Source organism: Anguilla anguilla, chromosome 12, assembly GCF_013347855.1.
Source record: "Anguilla anguilla isolate fAngAng1 chromosome 12, fAngAng1.pri, whole genome shotgun sequence".
Classification (NCBI taxonomy): domain Eukaryota; kingdom Metazoa; phylum Chordata; class Actinopteri; order Anguilliformes; family Anguillidae; genus Anguilla; species Anguilla anguilla.
This window is the reverse complement of record NC_049212.1, coordinates 33,816,840-33,837,126: the sequence shown is the minus strand read 5'-3', so window position 1 is coordinate 33,837,126 and position 20,287 is coordinate 33,816,840. Positions and strand designations below refer to the sequence as shown.

At 40.0% G+C, this 20,287-nt stretch overlaps 2 protein-coding genes across 3 annotated transcripts; one reads left to right on the top strand and one right to left on the bottom strand.

The window, feature by feature from the left end:
- Window positions 1-1,652: 1,652 nt before the first annotated feature.
- fgl1b (fibrinogen like 1B) lies at window positions 1,653-5,842 on the bottom strand. Its single transcript, XM_035384369.1, has 8 exons — window positions 5,635-5,842; window positions 5,292-5,366; window positions 4,895-5,111; window positions 4,463-4,622; window positions 4,237-4,334; window positions 4,050-4,138; window positions 3,255-3,445; window positions 1,653-2,925 (listed from the first exon to the last, which is right to left on the bottom strand). Exons 2-8 carry the CDS (start codon window positions 5,346-5,348, stop codon window positions 2,742-2,744), a joined length of 996 nt encoding a protein of 331 aa, XP_035240260.1. The 5' UTR covers window positions 5,349-5,366; window positions 5,635-5,842; the 3' UTR covers window positions 1,653-2,741.
- A 789-nt stretch (window positions 5,843-6,631) lies between these two features.
- Window positions 6,632-19,100, top strand: LOC118209410 (phosphatidylinositol 3,4,5-trisphosphate 3-phosphatase TPTE2-like). 2 transcript variants are annotated; one of them, XM_035384689.1, is made up of 19 exons: window positions 6,632-6,772; window positions 7,470-7,553; window positions 8,100-8,183; window positions 8,690-8,737; window positions 9,132-9,293; window positions 10,042-10,161; window positions 11,351-11,450; window positions 11,959-12,022; window positions 12,143-12,207; window positions 12,717-12,777; window positions 13,268-13,349; window positions 13,642-13,730; window positions 14,326-14,387; window positions 15,044-15,124; window positions 15,651-15,756; window positions 16,042-16,139; window positions 17,054-17,149; window positions 18,301-18,371; window positions 18,803-19,100. In XM_035384689.1, exons 2-19 carry the CDS (start codon window positions 7,510-7,512, stop codon window positions 18,903-18,905), a joined length of 1,536 nt encoding a protein of 511 aa, XP_035240580.1. In that variant the 5' UTR covers window positions 6,632-6,772; window positions 7,470-7,509; the 3' UTR covers window positions 18,906-19,100. The 2 variants fall into 2 exon arrangements, with proteins under 2 accessions (XP_035240580.1, XP_035240581.1); XM_035384690.1 differs by lacking the exon at window positions 6,632-6,772 and adding an exon at window positions 6,880-7,270.
- The last annotated feature ends 1,187 nt before the right edge of the window (window positions 19,101-20,287 follow it).

The window sequence follows — 20,287 nt, the reverse complement described above, 5'->3', positions numbered from 1 at the left end:
TTGCCACGGGAACCGCCACCAAAGTTCAACCAGAGGTGGGCTCCAGTGAAGACAGCATACCTGAAGAGAAGCCCCTAGGATTGGGGTGACCTGGTAATAATCTAGAGGGGTTGGGAGTTTTAAGAAGCTTCCATTTTGTTTTTTGTCTCATTCATTTTTTTTTTGTCTGTCCTCAAATGGTCATTGAGATGGGTTTTATTATATTTAAAATGTGCACTGCATTATTCCCCCTCACACCCACATCAAATCTGAAGGATGCGAGTGTCACTTGTGTTTGTTCTTCTAAGTTGTTCATTGTACTCTTACTGAAATTACATTACACTTCTGTTCAAAAATTCTAAATTGCCTTTATGAGGTCTGCTTGCTTAGCAGGCGATGTGTTTTTGATAGGGGTGACAATGGTGTAGTTACGGTACCACGGTGGGGCAGAAAAGCAACTGTATGGCTGGACTATACGCGAGCTGTTCTTTCATGAGACTAGCCTTTCTATGAGGGCGGTTCAGTGGTTCAAACTCAACTGAAGCAGCCAGAGGATCCACAGCCTCGAAGTGTCTCTGGCACAGTAAGAGTGGGCGGCCTGTTCATGATGGGATATCATAACCAGATGGATTTCTGGAAGCAGAATGTTCTTTTTTGTTTTTGTAGTTTGTTCCTTTCTTTGGAGGAAAGTTAGGGCTGGTGGATACATCTGGTTCAAACCAGGAATGAACCTACAATAGATTTAAAATTACATTTGGACCAATATCCCAATTAAGATGAAAAGCCTTCTTAAGAAAATATTAGCCAGACAAATGCAGCAAGTTCACAAGAGTGATTAAGAAACTTTGAGCATAAAGAACCCAGTGGTAAGGTTGATAATATTTGTGTTTCAGTTCTCTGGAAAAACTAGAGTTAGCGGAAATCACGGTGTGCAAGAGAAGGTTGCCAAAAGTATCAAACACTCTGTCCAGGTTGTCTTGGACTGAACTTCAATGAAGTCCACTTTTCAAGTTTAGGAAAAAAAAATGTTCAGCACCCTCTTAAAATAATCTTGAGAAAGACCATTAATTTTATTTGAATGCCAGGTAAAGGTCCCAAAGAGGTTTCATATCTATCAAATGTTGCTAAAAGCAGTTCAGTTCACTCTCTGTCAGTCCATCTAAACCAACCACATGATTGACATATGATTGGCTACAGATTAAGAACTTCCCCTTTCCTCATAAACAGGCTGAGGACGACAAACCACTGTTAATTGAAATCAAATTAAATGAAATACTGAAAACATGTTAATAGAAACCATGTCATAACGTTGTATGTATAACTGCCCAAATGAATGAAAGCACCTGAGTAAATGTGGGATATGAAGTGTACTGAAAGCAGGTGCTTCCACACAGGTGTGGTTCCTGAGTTAATTAAGCAATTAACATCTCAGCACACTCACAGGTGTGTATAAAAATGCTGAGCAGGCCCACTTGGACATTATTGTGGCTACTATGTCTAGAAGAAGAGAGCTCTGTGAATTTGACAGTGCGCTGGTTGTTGGGGAAATGTTTGATAGGACCTTTAGTGACTAGGACTGCTGAACTTGCAGATATTTCACAAGAAACAGTGGTTAAAGTGATCGTCAGGGAATCTGAAGACATCATCAGCTGGGGACAACTATGATCAGAAAGATATGCTTCCTAACCGTGATGTCTATACATTGGTTAGAGATGCAAAGCAGAACAGATCCACACCTTTGAATCAGTTGAGTGCAGATATCAATTTGGGACGTGTGCAAGCCGTTTCAACAGTCTTTCGAAAACTTTACAGAGAGGGATACTGTGGTTGATGTTTCCTTTGGTTTGGCAGTTGCCTGTATTGCGTCATCATCATACATATTCAGCAATACTTTGATTGCATACCAAGAGGTCTCAAGTGTGTTCATATGCTGTTTATTGCCACTACAGAGAATAAGGGTAGGGTATAAGGGTAACAGTCTTGCTGCTAGCCATGCACTCATACGAGGCTACACAAACGGCACAAAATCTATACACTAACCGTTTCTAAAAAATTACAAAGCTGTAGGAAATATACAGAGGTCATATAAAAACTTGCATGTAAAGCATATATCCTATGAAAGAAACATGACAACATAACATTGATTATGGGTATACAGTATGGGCCACTTATGGGTCAATATGGGTCTCCATCAGAATGTGCCATGTGGGCCAAATGAAAATGTAAAAATCAGCACACCTATCCCTTTCCCATAGAAATACTGCAACTGTCTTAACCATATCACCCTATCTAAACACCGTAACTATATATGAAATGAATCTATTAATGTATTTATATACACCACATGATTTGGCTCATACCATTTACTGAATGTGGACTGGAATGCAAGTTACATATCACTGCCATGAGTCATCACCCTGGTGACAGAAAAGCCAAGGGTATCATTTATGAGGGGGATAGGGGGGTTATTGCCCCCCAATATTTCAAAACAGGCCAAATAATTTAGTATGATGATGAGAGAAATTATTTTATATGATAAAGAAGGGGATTTCATGTTGTGATTGGGATAGACTGATTAGTAGTCTGAAGTAATGTTCCCCTTCTTTAAAAAAAAATTTCTTCCGGGGGAACCCCTCTAGAAGATGGCACTTCTCAGGGTCTATGCTTTTCAAACACCTCCCCTCCCCTCCCCTCCCCTCCCCAATATTCAAACTAAAGTTATTCCCCTGGGAAACGCTGTCACTCATTGTGATGTCAGAAGGCTACTCCTCGGCCCCGCCCCCGCTGCCCAGGCTGTCCATGAAGGCCGGCGGGCGCACTTTCATGGAGGTGTGCCTCAGCGAGTACCACAGGCCCCTCCAGGTCAGCCACACCACGCCGTTGTCGTACTCTCCTTTGTACTCCCCTCCCCTGTAGAACTTTCCGTTCAGATTGGCTGCATGGCACCTGTTCAAGAGAAGCACACACCGCACTGTAACATGTAAATATTAATAATAATAATAATAATAATAATAATAATAACAACAATAATAATGATAATAATAATTTAGCCTCTGCTGCAACTGCTTTCAGCTTGCAGGCAAGTGTGCGAGAGGTTGCAGGTTTGACTCCCAGATGGGGCACGGCTGTTGTACTGCCACACTGGCGTATCGTTCTCGCAGTGTCTCTGGGTGAGGTGTGTGCTTGCGTACACGTCTGCGCACGTACAATGTGCGGGAGTCCACACGCTCGCCGTTTGATCATGACGCAGAGAGGAGCGGAGCGGAGCGGCTCACCTGTTGTACCACCAGCCGCCCTTGTTCTCCTTTGCGCAGCTGCCCTGCAGGTAGCGGTCCTGGTCCTGGTCTCTGGTGCTGAACTGCATGCTGTTGTGGCTGATGGACCACTGGTCGGCCATGTTTGTGCCCCCGGACAGGGCATCCCCCGCCTGGCCGCTGTACATGCCGAACTGCAGCCGGTACTTGTCCTGCTCGCACGCGGTGGGGGAGGGAGGGAGGAGCCGCAGGGTAAGAACAGCGGGTTTGGCTCACACACTCAGGGAGTCTGGACAGTGTATCAGCAAGCTTCCAATAACTACTTATAACAGAGCATTCCCTCAAAAAACATTCAATAACACATTATAATAGGGAATTCCTGCAAATGTCCAATAACAAATTATAAAGTAAACATTATTGCTAGAAAAGATCGATGAAGGCATCCCCTGTAAGTATCTGCCACAAGTTTTTACCATCAAAGTGATGACATGGAGTCAAGTAATCCCCATGAATGGTCTAGCTGGTAACATTTTTTGAGGCAGATTTCTTTTCTTGCAGCTCTCTGTCTTAAATGAAGATTAAATCAACAGAATACATTGTTATAATTAGAAGACCTCACATAGTTTAAAGATCCACTAAGACCACTTCAGTGTGTGAGATGACTGCACAGAAATGCCATAATTATTGAATTTCATGCACTAGATGTTGTCATCCCTATGGTAATTATTAATAAGGCAGGCCTGCAAATGCAAAAAAAATAAAAATAAAAAAATTCTCAAAATATGTGATTTTACATGTATATTTAACAACACTTACCTCCTCATCTGCAATTCTGAAGTTTTCATACATGGCATACTTCCTCTCTCCTTTCCAGTCCATCAGATCAATCTTCATCATATTTTCACCTGCATGACAAAAAAAATTGACGATAGAAAATAATGTATTGTCTTGAATTAATGTGAAATCTAAACAAACAACGATATGAGAGTGTTGCAAACCATACCTCCCCGGAGTAGCTCGTAAATTCGTTCATTCCCCAGCCAGAATTCGTCATTGTTTCTTTTAAAATTACCAAATCCATCTTTATACGCACTCCAGTCTCTAGGAATAAGAAAAAACATTGTCCATTCATCCAGTAGACATTGCATATAATGCCTTCATCATAATAGCAATCTCCGCACTCAGACACAATTAACTGCGCAAAACGCTCGCATCAACTTTGAGCGCACCGGTTGAAATCCACTTTTCCGTTTCGTCTCTGCTGTATGACTGTCCAGCCTCCCCCGTCAGACATGTCGCAGAAGACCAGAAACGGCTCCAATGTCGATTTTGGTTTGATTCGGTAGAACCCGCTTTCTGGCTTCAGTCTGTCATACAGCATCGAACAGTCTGGAGATTAAACATGCAGAGCACTTTAGGACACTCTGACACAGTTTCCGTCCACATAATTAGCACGTTTATCATTATTATTATTATTATTATTATTAAGTTTTGTTGTCCTGGTGAGTATGGGAAATGTGATCATCAGCATTCAAAAGCAAATGTGTAATGTTTTACATCACTCCAGGTTTATCGACAATCTGCTATAATACATTGTGTCCGCGTATTTAGGACTACCCACGTCGAACGTTCAACCTTACTGTTTGTTTCTCTTTTCTTACCGCGATCATGTACAATGAGATTCCCAGACGTGGTGGGAAGCAGGGTTGGCTCCACGGCGGTGCCATTGCGGCTCGGTGGCGGCAGTCTGTGCGAGAGGTGGAAGTAGCTGTATTCTCGCAGTTTGTTCAGCTTCCAAGCGCCGATCAACAGTTTGTTCTCCAGTCCGCGGATGTTCTGCTTTAACTCCGCCACCTCCAACAAGCACTGCTCCTCCGCCTAGACAGTAGAATTGTTCCATTACTATTTACAGACGTACAGCAAGCTAAATATTTAATTCGCTGACTTGTCATAGGCTACTCATAAAAACTTGACAAAATAAGGCAGGTGTTGTCGACAATCACACCAGTCAGCAAACTACAATACGCATAGGCTACTATACCTTAGAACGGTACGTACTGGTAGTATGGACGACGCTGATGTATAACACACCAAAAGCAGAAGTATCAGTGGCATGACCAACACTTTACATGCCTTCAAGAAAAGTGGAAAAAAATAAAAGATTTGGAGACAATCTATACGCTATAATTGGCATTTTCCCCAAATTGTTTTCATGTTAGTTTTAATATACGAAGCCTATATTAGGCTAAATCTAATTGCGAGTTAACCAAACATAAATTGCATTTCGCCAATTTACTGACGTACGTCTCAGTCTAGTGAAAACTCGATTAATCGAGAGCAGTACATTAATTATTAATCATGTAAATATCACGAAGTAGCGTTGATATTTAAGTGAACGTACCGTAATTTCGTGAGAAATACAACGTAGAATTGCAAAGTTGATAAAATGATATCCGAAGGTACTGCACTACCAGCCCTGAACAAAGGTGTTATCCATAACTTTTGATTTACAGCACTTGTCCGTTCCACATGTGCTACATTACGACCAGAGAAGAATATTGCTTCACTACTTTAAATTCCTGGAATACCTGTGAATTTGTAATTGGTCTGACTGCAACCAACCTCCCACCCAATTTTTTATTTTTTTTTTTTAAATCAAAAAATTAAACTAAATAAATAAATGAATAAATAAATAAATAAATAATCAGGAGCCATGCACGCGGAATGACTCATTTAATATAGAACGAAATAGCATATGCGGTAATTATGTTGTAGGCTAAGTCAAAACCACACCTAAGAGAAGGCTATTGACAGGATATGGCGTAAAATCATGTGCCAGAAGAGATTGATTTACGACGAACAGCCAAATACAACGCAATGACTAAAGGCGGTTCTAATTTGCCTGCCTTGCCCTAAAATAAAACACATCTCTACCTCATGTAATTGGAAAGTGGATAGTTGCATCGTAAGTCTTTATAATCACAAAACGGATAAATATACGAATGTGTTGTATTACAAATGTTTATTTAAACACAGAAGTACTAAAAAGTTGCCCCATTTGCGAGACTACAAGAACTGCTACTCGTTATTTTACTCTAAATCCATATGTGTACTTAAATAAGATTTGGGTTATAACGATGGAATTAATGTTGCTAACATTGCCTTTGAAATTAGCCTAGACTATTAATGCCACTCTAATAACATAAGTCGAGGAGGCCTAGCTACATTAGATGTGTTCGGCTGCAGTGTTGATTCTAATTTTATTTAAATTGAACATTGTAACCCTATCGGCACCTCTAACTTTACACAGTCTTTGAGAACTGCTGAGAATGGTTTTTGGGAAAAACTCCCACACAACCTTTGAACCATGTAACTACTTGGTTTGAAAGACTGTCACGAGACAGGGTTAATGTTGTTTGCCAGGATAACTTTTAAGACGCTGGGGCTTGGACGTTGAAAAGGCATCTTTATTTAAATTTCTTGACGCAAGAAAAATATAAATTGATTGATACCACATATTCCACATTTATTGAATATAGGTAAGTAGCCTACATTTTAACATCCTGCCTTGTTCTTATGCACAGATAGTTCCAAAAGCCGTTTATATTTTATATTTACAATATTTCACCATTCATAATTTTACTTTTGCATATGTGCGACGTTCATGTTAAGGCTTTTCCAAAGGTGAACACTTGGGCCGTTTGCGTTGCCTTTTCCAGTGGGATATCCCAGATGCTACCCCATTTTGAAGTAATTAACGAAAAAGTATCGGTTCGCTTCATCTTTCAAGTGATCCGCGGTATTCACTGTGTTGTGCGCACAGACATTAACGCATGCGTACAGACAGGGGAACAAACTATGGCAAAGCTGAAAGGCATCTATAACTTGTTTCCTAGGGGCGCGTCCTGCGCAACGTCTTCCTACCTCACTGTAAATTATTGGTGCTTCCATGGCAAAAAAATGGTTGTCAAAATAAGGTTTAATGAACAATCATGCGTCTCCGGGCTGGATGTCATTTCTAGGGTGTAGGGTACTTGGTGAGCATTTCATCAGAGATTGTTCCTGTTGTGTTTTCTATATCCTGTTATGCACTCTGTGGAATTCTTATCTTAGGAAAAAAGCATACTTAAGGTTTACAAGCAAGAGCTGTACTGGATTTCGTGTGTGAAATTATCATATGTAGGTTAAATGACTACTGAAACTCATTTTTTATTTGAGTGCTTTTCTGAAATGCAGAGTTTACAGTAAATTACAAGAGTGGACACTTGGGTGGAAAATGGCTTCCGTGAAATTCAGTCCAGAATCCAAGGAGGTTAATGGGTAAGTTAAAAACACCAAGAGGTGCCAATTGCTCTTGACTAAAGAGTAACTTCTCCCTTTGACTCATAACTTTTCCTGAATGTGTTTGTTTATGAGCTCTTTGAACTGCTTTCCTAGCTGTAAAAAATATTGACCCAGTGTTTTCACGGCAATGATGGCAATAAGTTCTGTGGATGTAGCTTGCGTTCTCCCTTGCTGGAATGGAATATATTTGGAAATATATTGAAATAAAGATATTATTGATATATTGCTACACTTCATAATATATTGGAAAATGTAAAATGCAGATTATTTCAGCCTGACAATAACGCAATATAGCGCATTGCTATGAAATATATAGATCATTATATTCTCCTTTGTGTTATATATTTGCCACATATTTGCCATATATTGCAGTACATTCCATTTCAATAAGGACTCACTCCGTCAAAGGAATGTTTTCTCTTTGGGTAGCACTGGTCTCCTATGATTAGTGCAGGGATAAAATTCCACTGTACATGCGCTTATAAAAGGTGTTCTCTTCTGCTAACCCGCCCTCCTCTTCAGCCCTGAAATGGAGGTGAACAGAGAGGCGTCTGTGAATATTGACGATGGGAAAGAGGACAGCACTGACCCAGACACCGTGTACCAGTATGTGTTTGGTATTTTAATACCGCCGTTCATTTTCTAGTGTGTGACTGTGGTCAATCAAGCCCATAAATACCCACTAGCCGGATAGCAACCACTCCTATCCAGATACAGTTTCAGTTCGGCAGATCCGTATCGCAGTTGCGACTAGATTGGGGCAGAAGGTGAGAAACAAACAAAAAAATGTGTTGGTCTGCAAGTCCAGGCCAGAACCAGGCCCGAGCCAAGTGCAGAATTCTAAATTCTGGGTCAAAGGTGATAATGCATTACTGGATCTGTGGCAGAACAGGATCCAGATGCCACATCCATGCCGGGTTTTGCCTGTTGTGTATTTGGTCTCAGTCTGGATCCATGCGACACGCTTTTGGTTATCTGGGTGGAGTTTGCTCTTAGAAAAGTGTGGGGTGCATTACACAAAAGTTTTAACAAAATGTACTCATCTATAATTAGAGGAATGAGGTTTTTTTTTCTTTCCTACTTGATAATTATTACTCTCGCTTGTCTTGCAGTCAAATCCGAAAGAAAATTGCCCCATTCGTCATGTCGTTTGGGTTCCGGTGAGTGTTTGAACCATTCATGGCAGCTATTTCCAAACTGCAGTGCTGATACTTCATCAGATCAACTTCCCATTTGCATCCGTAGCCTGGGTTTTCAACAGGGGGTCCACAAATGTACTGAAGGGGGTCCCTGGCCAGACTGTATATGCAATGACTATATTTAGATGCAGCTTTTTAAAAAATGTAGCCCATTTCAGCTTATGATGGAAGTCCCCTGGATACCTTTGAGCCTGGGTGGGTGTCCATGGATCAGAACCAGTTGAAAACTCCTGATGTATGGTGATGGAGGTGAAAGAGGCTGATAGATTAATGAATATTGGTATCGCTGATGATGGTAAAGCCTGGTCGTGCTGCTCCGCTATGTGGGGAACATCGTCCTTCGTTTCTCCCGCAGGATATTTGGCGTGGTGCTTATTTTCGTGGACATCGCCCTGGTGATCGCCGACCTGTCCCTCCCGGCTCGGAGCCGGCAGGTGGGGGACGCGCTGGAAGGGGTGTCTCTCGCCATTTCCTTCATCTTCCTGCTGGACGTCCTGCTCAGGGTCTACGTGGAAGGGTGGGTTGGGGCCCGAATGGGCCTACTCTGCAGCTTTGTGTAATGGTCAAGGAGCCAGGGTTGTAGTTGAGGTTGCGGGTTCGATTCCCATGTGGATCACTTGCCTTCATACTCAGTGTACAGCAAAGTGTTTAACCTGAATTATTTCAGTATTTTCAGGTTTGAATGTAAGTTTTTGTCAAAAATGTAATCTGTCTAAATTGCTCTGGATAATTTCATTTGCTGCATGCTTATATGCAGAGTTGGAAAATCCAGGTTCAGAGATTAAAAGTCCACCACAGTATTTTGTTCCAATGACCTGGATCCACTAGTCACCGTAATACTTCAGCCAAATGGTAGAACTAATTATTGTGAAATCAGCTGGCTGAGTTCATGGGTGGAAGAAACACATGGCAGGACTTTTACTTTCTGATCCCTGGACTTTCCACCTCTGCTTATAGTCCTGTGTACTTTCAGACTGTTCATGGATCACAGCAGATTCTGTACAAAATATTAAGGGGGACTGAGGTCAGTTCTCTGTGAAACTGTCAGCATGTTGTCTTAAAATTACCACTTAACATGAGGATCGAATTTAAGTTACAAAATAAACTCATGGAAGAGTCGATATGCACTTGAAAATTGACCCGAAGTTGAGTATTTGTTGCTGGTAGTGCCTCTGTACTTTTTTTTTTTTGTTTCGTTTTTAGTTTTCCTTGCAGAGGAATGCTTCGGAACAGTGAATCTCGCTGACATCTTGTCCGTGTTCCAGGTTCAAAGTGTACTTCAGTTCCAGGCTGAACATCGTGGACGCCTGCATCGTGGTCGTCACACTCATCGTCACAATGTTCTACACTTTCTCAGAGCTGTCTGGCGCTAGTCTTATTCCCAGGTACGGCCAGTCCTGACTGCCTGCTCTCTCGTGCTAACGCTAACTGTTTTGTATGTCTGCCGTACTCTCTGTTTCCATTTGCATGTCCCTGTTTTTTTGTTTTTTTTACCTCATTTAACCCCAAGTTTTTGGTTAGACAGAACCACTCTACCTTTATCTTTCTACACCATGCTTCGCTTCCACAGAAAGGAAGCAAAGGTACAGCATGTGCTAAAGTATGTTTTCCACGGCCCAGATCAGAGCTCTTGTATTTCTTAGAAGCCTTGAGTGACGGAAATGCAAACTGATATTTTTCCAAAAAAGTACTTATTTATATATTTATACATTTTTTAAAATTGATATGTTTTGTCAACAGGTGCCTTTTATGAATTGAAAAAGTTTATCACTTATTATGTGTAGTAGTATGGCATTTCAGTGACAATATAAATAGTTTGAACACTAAATATTAATTATAAATAATACCCAGTAATGAAAATGTCTAGGTCTCATTCACCGTACTGTTTTTGAATATGAAGTCATATGAAATTTAGTTTTAAATTATATTTGTGCTATCTGCAGAATGTACAATAGCAGTATTGGGCTAGTACTTATTCATTGTACATACGTGTTATTAGGTTAGTACTTATTGACTGTAACATATTATTAGGCTAGTATTTATTAACAGCTACAGGATAACATTGCAGGGTGGAACACAGTCTTGCAGCTTCCAGGCCGCATGTGTTTGATTGGCCCCACCTTCACTCAGTTCTTGCATTCAGCTACAGGGGAACTAAATATGCCAGCGTTTGGATACGGTATGGGCAGGGGTCACAGACATGCTGGGAGGAGGACCAGATCCACTCTGGGCTCTTCAAGTTTTCGAGACACTCACTCAGGCCATTGTGGGCGGAAGTGTGGCCAGCACTGGGTGGTGCCCACATATTTCCTAATTAAATCCGCTGTATTTAATTTTATCCTAAATGTATTCCATGAGAGCTACTAACTAGTATTTACACATATTCACTGAAGCAATGCAGGCTAAGTACTGTTCTACAACAGCAGTGTGTTCTACCTGGGAATTGAACCTGCAACCTTTGGGTTCCAAGCCCAGTTGGGTAGAAGCCCAGGCTATGTGTAGTGCGCCGGGGGTCATCCTGACGTGTCTGATTCTCTTTCGTCCTTGCTGGCTTGTCCCCTGATGCTGGCGCAGGGTGGTGTCTTTCCTGAGAGCTCTGAGACTCATCATCCTGGTGCGGATCGTCAGGCTGGCCCCGCAGCAGAAAGAGCTGGAGAAGGCCACCAGGAGGATGGTGAGATCTTTCCCCAGGCAATACTCTTCTTCTCATAGGAATAACCTGGAGAGGTGCATTGGTGGTGTGCCAGTATTAATGAGCATTTAGAATAATGTTCCTGAAGAGGTTAACTCTGTCTTTAAATACGAAGGTATATGCTCTGGAAATGGCACCTGTTATAGGTAATTAATATTAAAGGTAACTAATGTCTCAAAGATCACCAAGATCTGATCGCTTAAAAAAAGTATTTAGTCCAGTAATTTTTGGTCTTCAGTGAATTTTAAGTCAGCGATTAAATAAAAATGAATCATTGGGTGTGTTAAGTTGGATGTGCTGTACTGAAAAGCCTCGCTGAACGTTTCCACACACAACAAAATAATTTGCCCATGTTTTATTAATTAATTATGCGACAGCCATTTGTTCAAGCCCTTTTTTAATTTTTTTGTGTTTTTTTATTTTATTTTTTTTACCCAGAAGGTGGCAGCAGAGAGTGAAAGATTACCTTTACATATATTTATCACTTCAGGTATCAGAAAACAAAAGACGCTACCAAAAAGATGGCTTTGATCTGGACTTAACTTACGTCACAGGTGAGTATGAAATACGTCTGGCCTATTTGTGGGCCTGTTGGTGGGCAGTTTTGAATCTGCCGTCCCTTTAAGTACTGAAGTTGAACTGCTACTAAGAAATATTTCTCTCTACTGTTGCAGATCGCATCATTGCCATGTCATTTCCATCGTCAGGGAAACAATCATTCTACAGGAATCCCATTAAAGTACGCCATACATCATACATGTAACACATACTGTGCGTAATGTTTGCACTGCCATGGACACTAAAAAGCACAGGCAGTGGGGTCAGGAAACTAGGGTCAGTAAAATGAGTTCATAAATAATCAACTTCCTGTGCAGATTTCAAAAGTATAACGTCATTCTGATTAATGAGTTTAAATCAAGAAGGCATTTTTCTTTGCTACCTTTTTAAAGGGAACAGTGTAAATCTGTACCAAGCAGAGAAACACAGCCTGCTTGTATACCAAAGAACAATGTATCAGGCATATGCTTGTTTTTTGTTTGTTTCAGTGCTTTTGTGCTTAATTTAAGTCTTTGGGTCCACACACCTGGTTTCCAAGGCCTAAATTGGCTGCTTATTGAAAGGAAACCACAAAACCTGCAGAAACTGTGGCCCTACATTTGTAAATGGCTTGATTCTGGGCTATAGATATTTCATATTGTTGTGGATATGATTTATATTCTAAGTGTCTTATCTTATTTATGCTTACAGGAGGTGGCAAGGTTTCTGGACACTAAACACGAAGATCATTACAAAGTGTATAACCTCTGCAGTAAGTCTGGGTTCATGCCAGCATAATCAATAGGAACATCCCTGCACTAGCATAGCAAACATTCTGGAAGCTGATCCATCCAATATTCATGCAACCAGATAATACTGATCAATTTAATGGCCTTATTCTGGGTAAAAATAAGGCCAAATGAGTTTACTGAGGAGCACTTATCTGAAAGTACCTCTGGTATACTATTTTGATATAATTCTACAAAGCTGAAGTACACAATATTTTATAGGTATCCAGTTATGTAATCATGAAAAGTCATGAAATTGTTGCAATCCTTTGTAATTTCCATTCTTTTCTGTCAGATTTTGTGTACTGCTTGTAATATTATATACGTAATTAGTTTTGAATATAATTTGTTTTAGCGTATGCTACAGTGCATTAGAAAAGTTTTTTAAAACATTATATCATTTAGTCAGTGTATGTTGTTCGAAACAATGCATGAAATAAAATGAATGACTTGGCATTCATGTGACTTTTGTAGGTGAGAAAGGCTACGATCCCTTGTTTTTCCACTACAGAGTGGAGCGAGTCTTCATTGATGACCACAATGTGCCTTCTCTGGAGTGAGTAACTGACTGTGACTTACTGTCAAAGCTGGGACCACAGACCTGGGCTCTTCTCTAATAACTCATTTTTCCTTTTTCATTTTTTAAATGAGTGTGTGTGTGGGTTCCATCTTGTGTCAGGCTATGTAGCATTGAATTATCTCTTAATTTAAATCTCATTCTTTTATCTCTGTTTTCTCTGAACACCTTTTTAAATTTGGGTCAAAAAACTCGGGTGTTGCTGTGGCCTAGCTGTGGCACCCTGTTCATCGTTTCCTGCTTGGTTTCTTCGCTGTATGCTTAATCACAGAGACATGCTGAAGTACACGGCCAGTGTGAGAGAGTGGATGTCGGCTGATCCTAAGAACATCATCGCCATCCACTGCAAAGGAGGAAAGGGTGAGAAAGAAGGCAGGATATCTCCACCTCTGAAGTTTACACTGACAAGTCTCATCCATCCCCCTTTTAAATTACATTTACAGTAACCTGATCTCCACACAAAGTACATTATGCTATTACGTTATAGCAAGAGAGGCTACAGCACCATGGCAGGGTGGAATGCGATCATAAATTTGACCTGCCTCTCTGGCAGTAGTTCCAGAGCAAGGGTATTAGCCAAAAGGTTGCTTGGTGATTTTTTACGATTTGGAATTTTCAACAGCATGATGCCAGACTGCTGGAGAGTTACTAGAACTACAGTTGCAGCAACATTTTCAAACATTTATTAATTTCTTACCTGTCTATCAGAAAGACAATGGCATTTCTGGGGGAAATTTGGGAAGGAAAACATGATTCCATGTCTTTTTTTAGTGAAATGCTATAGACTACCCATTAGAAACCTATTAGAAATAAACATATGATACTGTATCTTCTAGCAGTATCTTAATCTGTTGTAAAAACGTACCTGAACATAAGATGAATTCAAATATTAAAAGTTAGCGTTAGTGACAGTACAGTATGTATGGGCTTACAGCCTCTTCGGTGTGTTTTTCAGGCCGCACAGGAACCATGGTGTGTACCTGGCTGATCGACAGTAACCAGTTTGAAAGTGCACAGGTACGTTGGCCTTTCACCTGTGTTTGTTGCTACAATTTGTCTCACATATAATCTTAGAGACAAGTCCACAATACAGCTTTGTTTCATACAAACAAGATATCTAAGCATCTGTAAAATTGTACTTTGAAATATTTGTCCTTTGTGAAAAGGGCTAAACAAATTTAATTAAATTGAACTGAGTTGAATACCTGACTCATTACTGTCTGAATCACACCAGGGTCAATTATTATTTTTTAAATACTTATATTTTTATGTAAATACTCATTTGTATTTACCAGCACAGTTGCTGCAGATAGCTGAGACCTTTAAAAGGGCCTATTCTATTTTCATCCGTATAATACAATAAGATAAATTTCATTTTTTGAAATATATGTATTTTTTATGTTTTTATTTACATTTTTCCAAAAATGTCCAGGGATCCACAAGAGGGGTTTCCAAATTTAATAGCATCTAAAGTGTAAAGTGTAAAATTGATTCAAATGTTTATTTTACCCAGGTTGGTCTATATCACCAATACCAAGCAATATTTAGCACTCCCAAATAATTAAGACTCACTTTACGATTGATGACAAAATGATAAATAATCCACTCTGGATTCAGTGCAGTACTTCAGGGTTTTACTTGTGCTATTTCAATGTGCTTCGTGTCTGTCTCAGGAAAGCTTGGACTACTTTGGGGAAAGACGGACAGATAACAGCTCAAGCTCAAAATTCCAGGGAGTCGAGACGCCCTCACAGGTAATTCATTGAACTTCTCAGGGTCTCAGGTCTATTCCAAAATGGGGACACTTTTATGCTTTTCACCTTTTCCACCAAATTTGGAGTGTTCGGCCGTATTCACTGACTGTTCTTCCCTGTAACGTTCGCTATAAATTCAGAACCCAAAGAAGAACGCGCTCTGCTCCAAAACATGCAATGCAGAGTGCCGTCTGTAATTGACGTGGGTTCGAACTGACGCTTGACTGAACAAGAACATTCCATTTGCCTCATACATGTTTCCTTGATTCCTCTGCCCTCACATCCTTTTCTCGAGTCCTTTCCTTGTGTCCTCCATTGGGTGGAGCTAAGGAAGCGAGGAAAGGACATGACGAAAGGATGTAAAGAGGTCAAATAAGCGATTGGAAAGAGCCCATTATTTGATTTAGATTTTAAAATCCAGACACATAACAAGACTGAACGTCTAACAGAGATTTCATTAATTTTCATTCATCTTACAGTCAGAGTAAGCATGGCTATTGTAATGGTTCTTTATTTTGTGCTGCAGAGCAGGTATGTGGGATATTATGAAATTATGAAGAACACCTATGACAGACAGCTCCCTCCAGAGAAGAGCCTGCGAATACGAAGCGTCCAGATCCACTCCATCAGGGGTAAGACCCTCCGGATTGTTCTGCCCCCTCCCCCAAATTCTCCCCTCAAAGGGTCCGATTCCTCAGCCTGAGCATCACTTCAGTTCAATCTCAGAGCCATTTTGGATCAAATATTAGGAACTAATGCTTTACATTGAAAGATTTTTTTGTCCAGATGCTCTAGAGGATCTAATTCATTTCTACCATAAACTGAATGAACACTTTGAGACAGCATCAGCTGTACATGTTGATATACTTGGTTTGTCAGTTGGTTTGTCGTTGCTAACTCCGTCTGTGTCTCTCCAGGTGTGGGAAAGGGGGATGGCACAGACCTGTCGCTTAAGATCATAGTGAGAAAGGAGACAGTCTTTCAGTGTGTGTGCGCCACACAGGAGAACTGCACAGTAAGGAAGGGGTCTAACACCGAATCATTGTATTCAGCACTACACAAACCCCACTGATCTTACAGAAACCACAATAATGACAACAACAACAGGTTGAGTCGATTTAGTTTGGCATGATCTATGGGAAACCGAACACTGGAAACTCAAACCTACTAGGAAAATGATGTACTTGGTTTTACGTACTAAACCCTGGGTGTTCAGTTACTCTCAGAAGCAGTTTGAAACCCCCTGTATTAAACAACGCAGTGCATTTTATAATGATGTCAAACATCAAGGCAGAGTTAACTCAGTATCCCTATGAAGGGGTTAAAGCCAATGGAAACAGCAGAAGGGCCTGAGAATGGGAAAGTCCAGATTAACCTGTACTGCAATACCTCAGAGGATGAGAAGGACTGGACAAAGTGCTAAAGCACGCTGTTAAGGCTTGTGTCTGAAGGGGGGAGGTGGGGGGGGAAGAAGACACATTAGTCTGGTGACAAGCAGGGTCGAAAGTTTGTGAAGGCAAAGAATGAGCAGAAGGGTCAACTGAGGTGGATGTAGCAACAGCAATAGGAATGTATTACCTAAATGATTATTTTCTTTTTTTTACTTGACCTGAAATGATCAGTGTTCTCTAACGTTCCGCACCTATCCATCAAGTCCAAAGCCATTATTAAACTATTGCTTCACATGATGTTTTTCTGACAGTCTGATTAACCCTTTGAAGAGCAGGTTTTTTTGGTAATGTTTTTTTTTCAAAATTCTAAGTCAGTGTTCTAGAACTCCGCTGCTTTCAGTTACCAGTAGTGATTGTTACATCAGCAATGTTCAATTAAAAGCATTCTAATCACATGTTTGTGGTCATACACCTTAAAGGGATAAGCTCTTGAATATTCTTCCTCTATCCCCCCCCCCCACCCTCCTTCCCTGTCTAGATTTTTCCAGATGCGGTCGATAACGCCGTGGTCATCGGTTTTCAGGAGGGCCCGGTCGTCAGCGGAGATGTCAAGGTCATGTTTGATTCCAGCGCTGTGAGTGCCACCCAGTACCCTGCTTGTCATAGACTATGATGAACAGATGCCGCCAGTGTTTCCAGGAACCCTTTGGTCATTAAATCACATGCAGTATGTGTCTTCAAATGGTTCATAACAGCCATAGTGACATCAAGAAAATGATTTCAGAGCTATTAACTGTGTATTAACGAGTGATAAATTCTACAGCCATAATCAAAGACAAGCACAGTTCTTGAAGTGAAAGATCCCATTTCAGTATTTCTTAGTATTTGCAAAGTCGTCTGCTGTTGTATTTTTTATTAATTTATGTATTTTAATTCTTTTATGTGTTACATTAAATTTGTATTTTTTTGGTGCTGCTGTCTTACCCAGGTCTCTCTTGAAAATGAATTGGTTTTTTTTCCTCAGTGAGTCCTGGTTGAACAAGAGCTAAATGAATACAGTGCCATGAAAAAGCATTTACCCCCTTCCTTTATTATTGCATGTTTGTCACACTAAATGGTTTTAGATATTTTGATATATATTAGACAAAGGGAACCTGAGTATACACGAAACTCATTTTGAAATGTATTGTTTCATTTATTTAATTAAAAAAGTTATCAAACATGTAATTGCCATTTAAACTTAACTGGTTGCACCACCTTTAGCGACACTAACTGCAACCAAACACTTCTTATAATTTGATATCAGACTTTCATATCGCAGTGGAGGAATCTTAGCTCACCTTTCTTCGCAGAGCTGTTTTAATTCACACAAATTACTAGGTTTTCAAGCATGAACTGCTCGTTTCTGCTCCTGCCACAGTATCTCTATTGGGTTCAAGTCAGGACTTTGACTAGGTCACTTCAAACCTGTTCAGTCATTAAGATGTAGGCTTTTTCACATCAGGAAGGGGGAAAGTACATTTTCACAGCACTGTAAGTAAGTAAATGAATGAATGAATGAATGAATGAATAAATGAATTGGCGGCACGAAAGGTATTTGTTTCAAATCCGGGTCAGGGCCTTTCTATGTGGAGTTTGCATTTGAGTTTCCTCCCTCCCAGGCCAGGAATAAGTGGGTTAGACAATGGATAGATATCTCTCAGTTGGACTACTGTCGAAACGTCTCTCCTGCTGTGTGATCAGTTGTATCTGTAGGAACCCCACACACTATTCTTTTTTTCCCAGGGTCTTCCGAAGGGATATGAAAACTGCCCGTTCTATTTCTGGTTCAACACCTCATTTGTGGAAAATAACAGGTAGATCTTCTCCGCCTCTATCCCCTCTTGGACAGCGATCCTCTTCTAATTTGACCGTGTCTGAGAAATGGCCATGGGAAGGTCACCATAAACATACAGCATATTTCATTCCATTAGTCCTTCCTGACGCAGATTTGGAAAATCCATCTCTAGGGGCTTTAAAATGATCCAGAATCAGAATCAGGTTTTATTGCCAAGTAGGTTTACACATACGAGGAATTTGTTTTGACCTGGTGGTGCATAACAGTGAACATAAAATAAAATAAATAAAATGAAATAAAATAAACATAGTGCAATAACATAACATAAACATAACATAACATCCAGTGAACACATTCACATGATTGCACAAGAAACTACCATTTAGGGCAGTGGGCTACATTTGGTGAAGGACGACATTATTATGCATTTTTATATTTTTGTGTCTGTAGACTGCACCTGCCCAGAGATCAGTTGGACAATCCGCACAAACCCAAAACCTGGCACATCTACAAGGAGGATTTTGGCCTGACTCTGTCCTTCACTGAGGTGTAATTCCATTAAACTCCACTGGGGACACTGAGCACCGCTGTGCAAAGGTTTGAAGGCCTTGAGCATCTCAAATCATTGATGTTTTAGAATCGGTGACCTACACAGGTTTGTTTCCTATGACAACAGATTGACCTGTCAAACACTGTTTTGTAAAGATTGGATAGTTGAAGTGCTCAAGGTAAATGTTGCATTACTGTTTACAAGTGTTTTTTTTTTTTGGTTTATGTTTTTTTAACTGATTTGTTGATGCTTACTGTTGTTCCTGAACACCCGTGTGTATTCGTTTTCACAATTAAAATGCGGAAATTATGTGCGGTGTGCGCATTAAGGGAAATTGTGTTTGAGCTGTTGTTTATTATAATGCCAAGGGCGATTAAGCTTTTAACCTTATAAACTATGTTCTAATAAAGGATGATGACAAAGATTTAAGAACCAAGGTGGATACTTTGTCCCAGATTCAGTTAAAACTTTTTAATATTATACAAAAAAACGGTAGAATATTTTGGCTTGTTTTCCCTTAGCGAACTTTTTAAATTCAAACCCCATCTCATGGCCTCAATACATATTTCCACATGTAAGATTAAAACATACCAGGATTGGAAATAATAATTCCCCTTTACAGCAACACAAAAAAAAAAGATAAAGTTTAAATTATTTGAAAATATTTAAATGCCTTTAAATGCCCTCAGCCCTCAAGCAACTTAAGACAGGAACTGCAAATTAATACAGGAACAGAGGTAATCACTCAAATTTAAATAATCTTTTGTAACATTATTCCAGAAACGGCAACATTTGAAAGGGAAAAAGCTCCAGTAATGCTAAGGGGAGAAGGGAGTGCTAGGGTTTTAACTTTAAAATATGGGCATTTTGCAATAGAGTGAGACTCTATTATCCCAGACTGTACTCTGAACTTTCAAAGTAACTTGCATCTAAACTGTCTTTCAGAAATAATGGGCAAACCATACAACTAAGATATCACACCAAGAGATGTGGTTATCCCATGACAACAAAGCAGAAAAGGCCTGGGAGTTTTAGTATTAGATCCGAACCTTATTTTAAATGTAGAACAGGCTTCCAAAACATTTATGATGCTGAGTTTATTCAAGGAAATCTTTAAATCTTACATTTTAATCTAATCTCTACCAAATATTTTTATGAAGGAGAGAATAGAAGTACAAAAAAAGTTAAAAATAAATGAGGCCTTATATCACACTGTAATTCAGGTTTCTGTAATTGAGGAACAATCCAGGTTATCTAAACCCGTTTTTAAAGTTATTTGTTGGATCATAAAGCTCAGTCAAATGCATTCCCAGGCGAGCCTTGAACCTGTTCTGTACATTCAAATTAGATTCAGAACAGCAACTATTTTTGTATCCTTCTCAAAT

What these genes read in the sequence shown, in the direction of transcription:
- fgl1b (XM_035384369.1), bottom strand. Translation starts at nt 5,348, where the DNA reads ATGCCACTGATACTTCTGCTTTTGGTGTGTTATACATCAGCGTCGTCC. An exon ending in TCTCATTGTACATGATCGCG is followed by an intron (nt 4,623 to 4,894) that starts GTAAGAAAAGAG and finishes TTTAATCTCCAG; the next exon opens with ACTGTTCGATGCTGTATGAC. An exon ending in GGCGGCTGGTGGTACAACAG is followed by an intron (nt 2,926 to 3,254) that starts GTGAGCCGCTCC and finishes TCTCTTGAACAG; the next exon opens with GTGCCATGCAGCCAATCTGA.
- LOC118209410 (XM_035384689.1), top strand. Translation starts at nt 7,510, where the DNA reads ATGGCTTCCGTGAAATTCAGTCCAGAATCCAAGGAGGTTAATGG. An exon ending in GGCGCTAGTCTTATTCCCAG is followed by an intron (nt 10,162 to 11,350) that starts GTACGGCCAGTC and finishes ATGCTGGCGCAG; the next exon opens with GGTGGTGTCTTTCCTGAGAG. An exon ending in ACCAGTTTGAAAGTGCACAG is followed by an intron (nt 14,388 to 15,043) that starts GTACGTTGGCCT and finishes TGTCTGTCTCAG; the next exon opens with GAAAGCTTGGACTACTTTGG.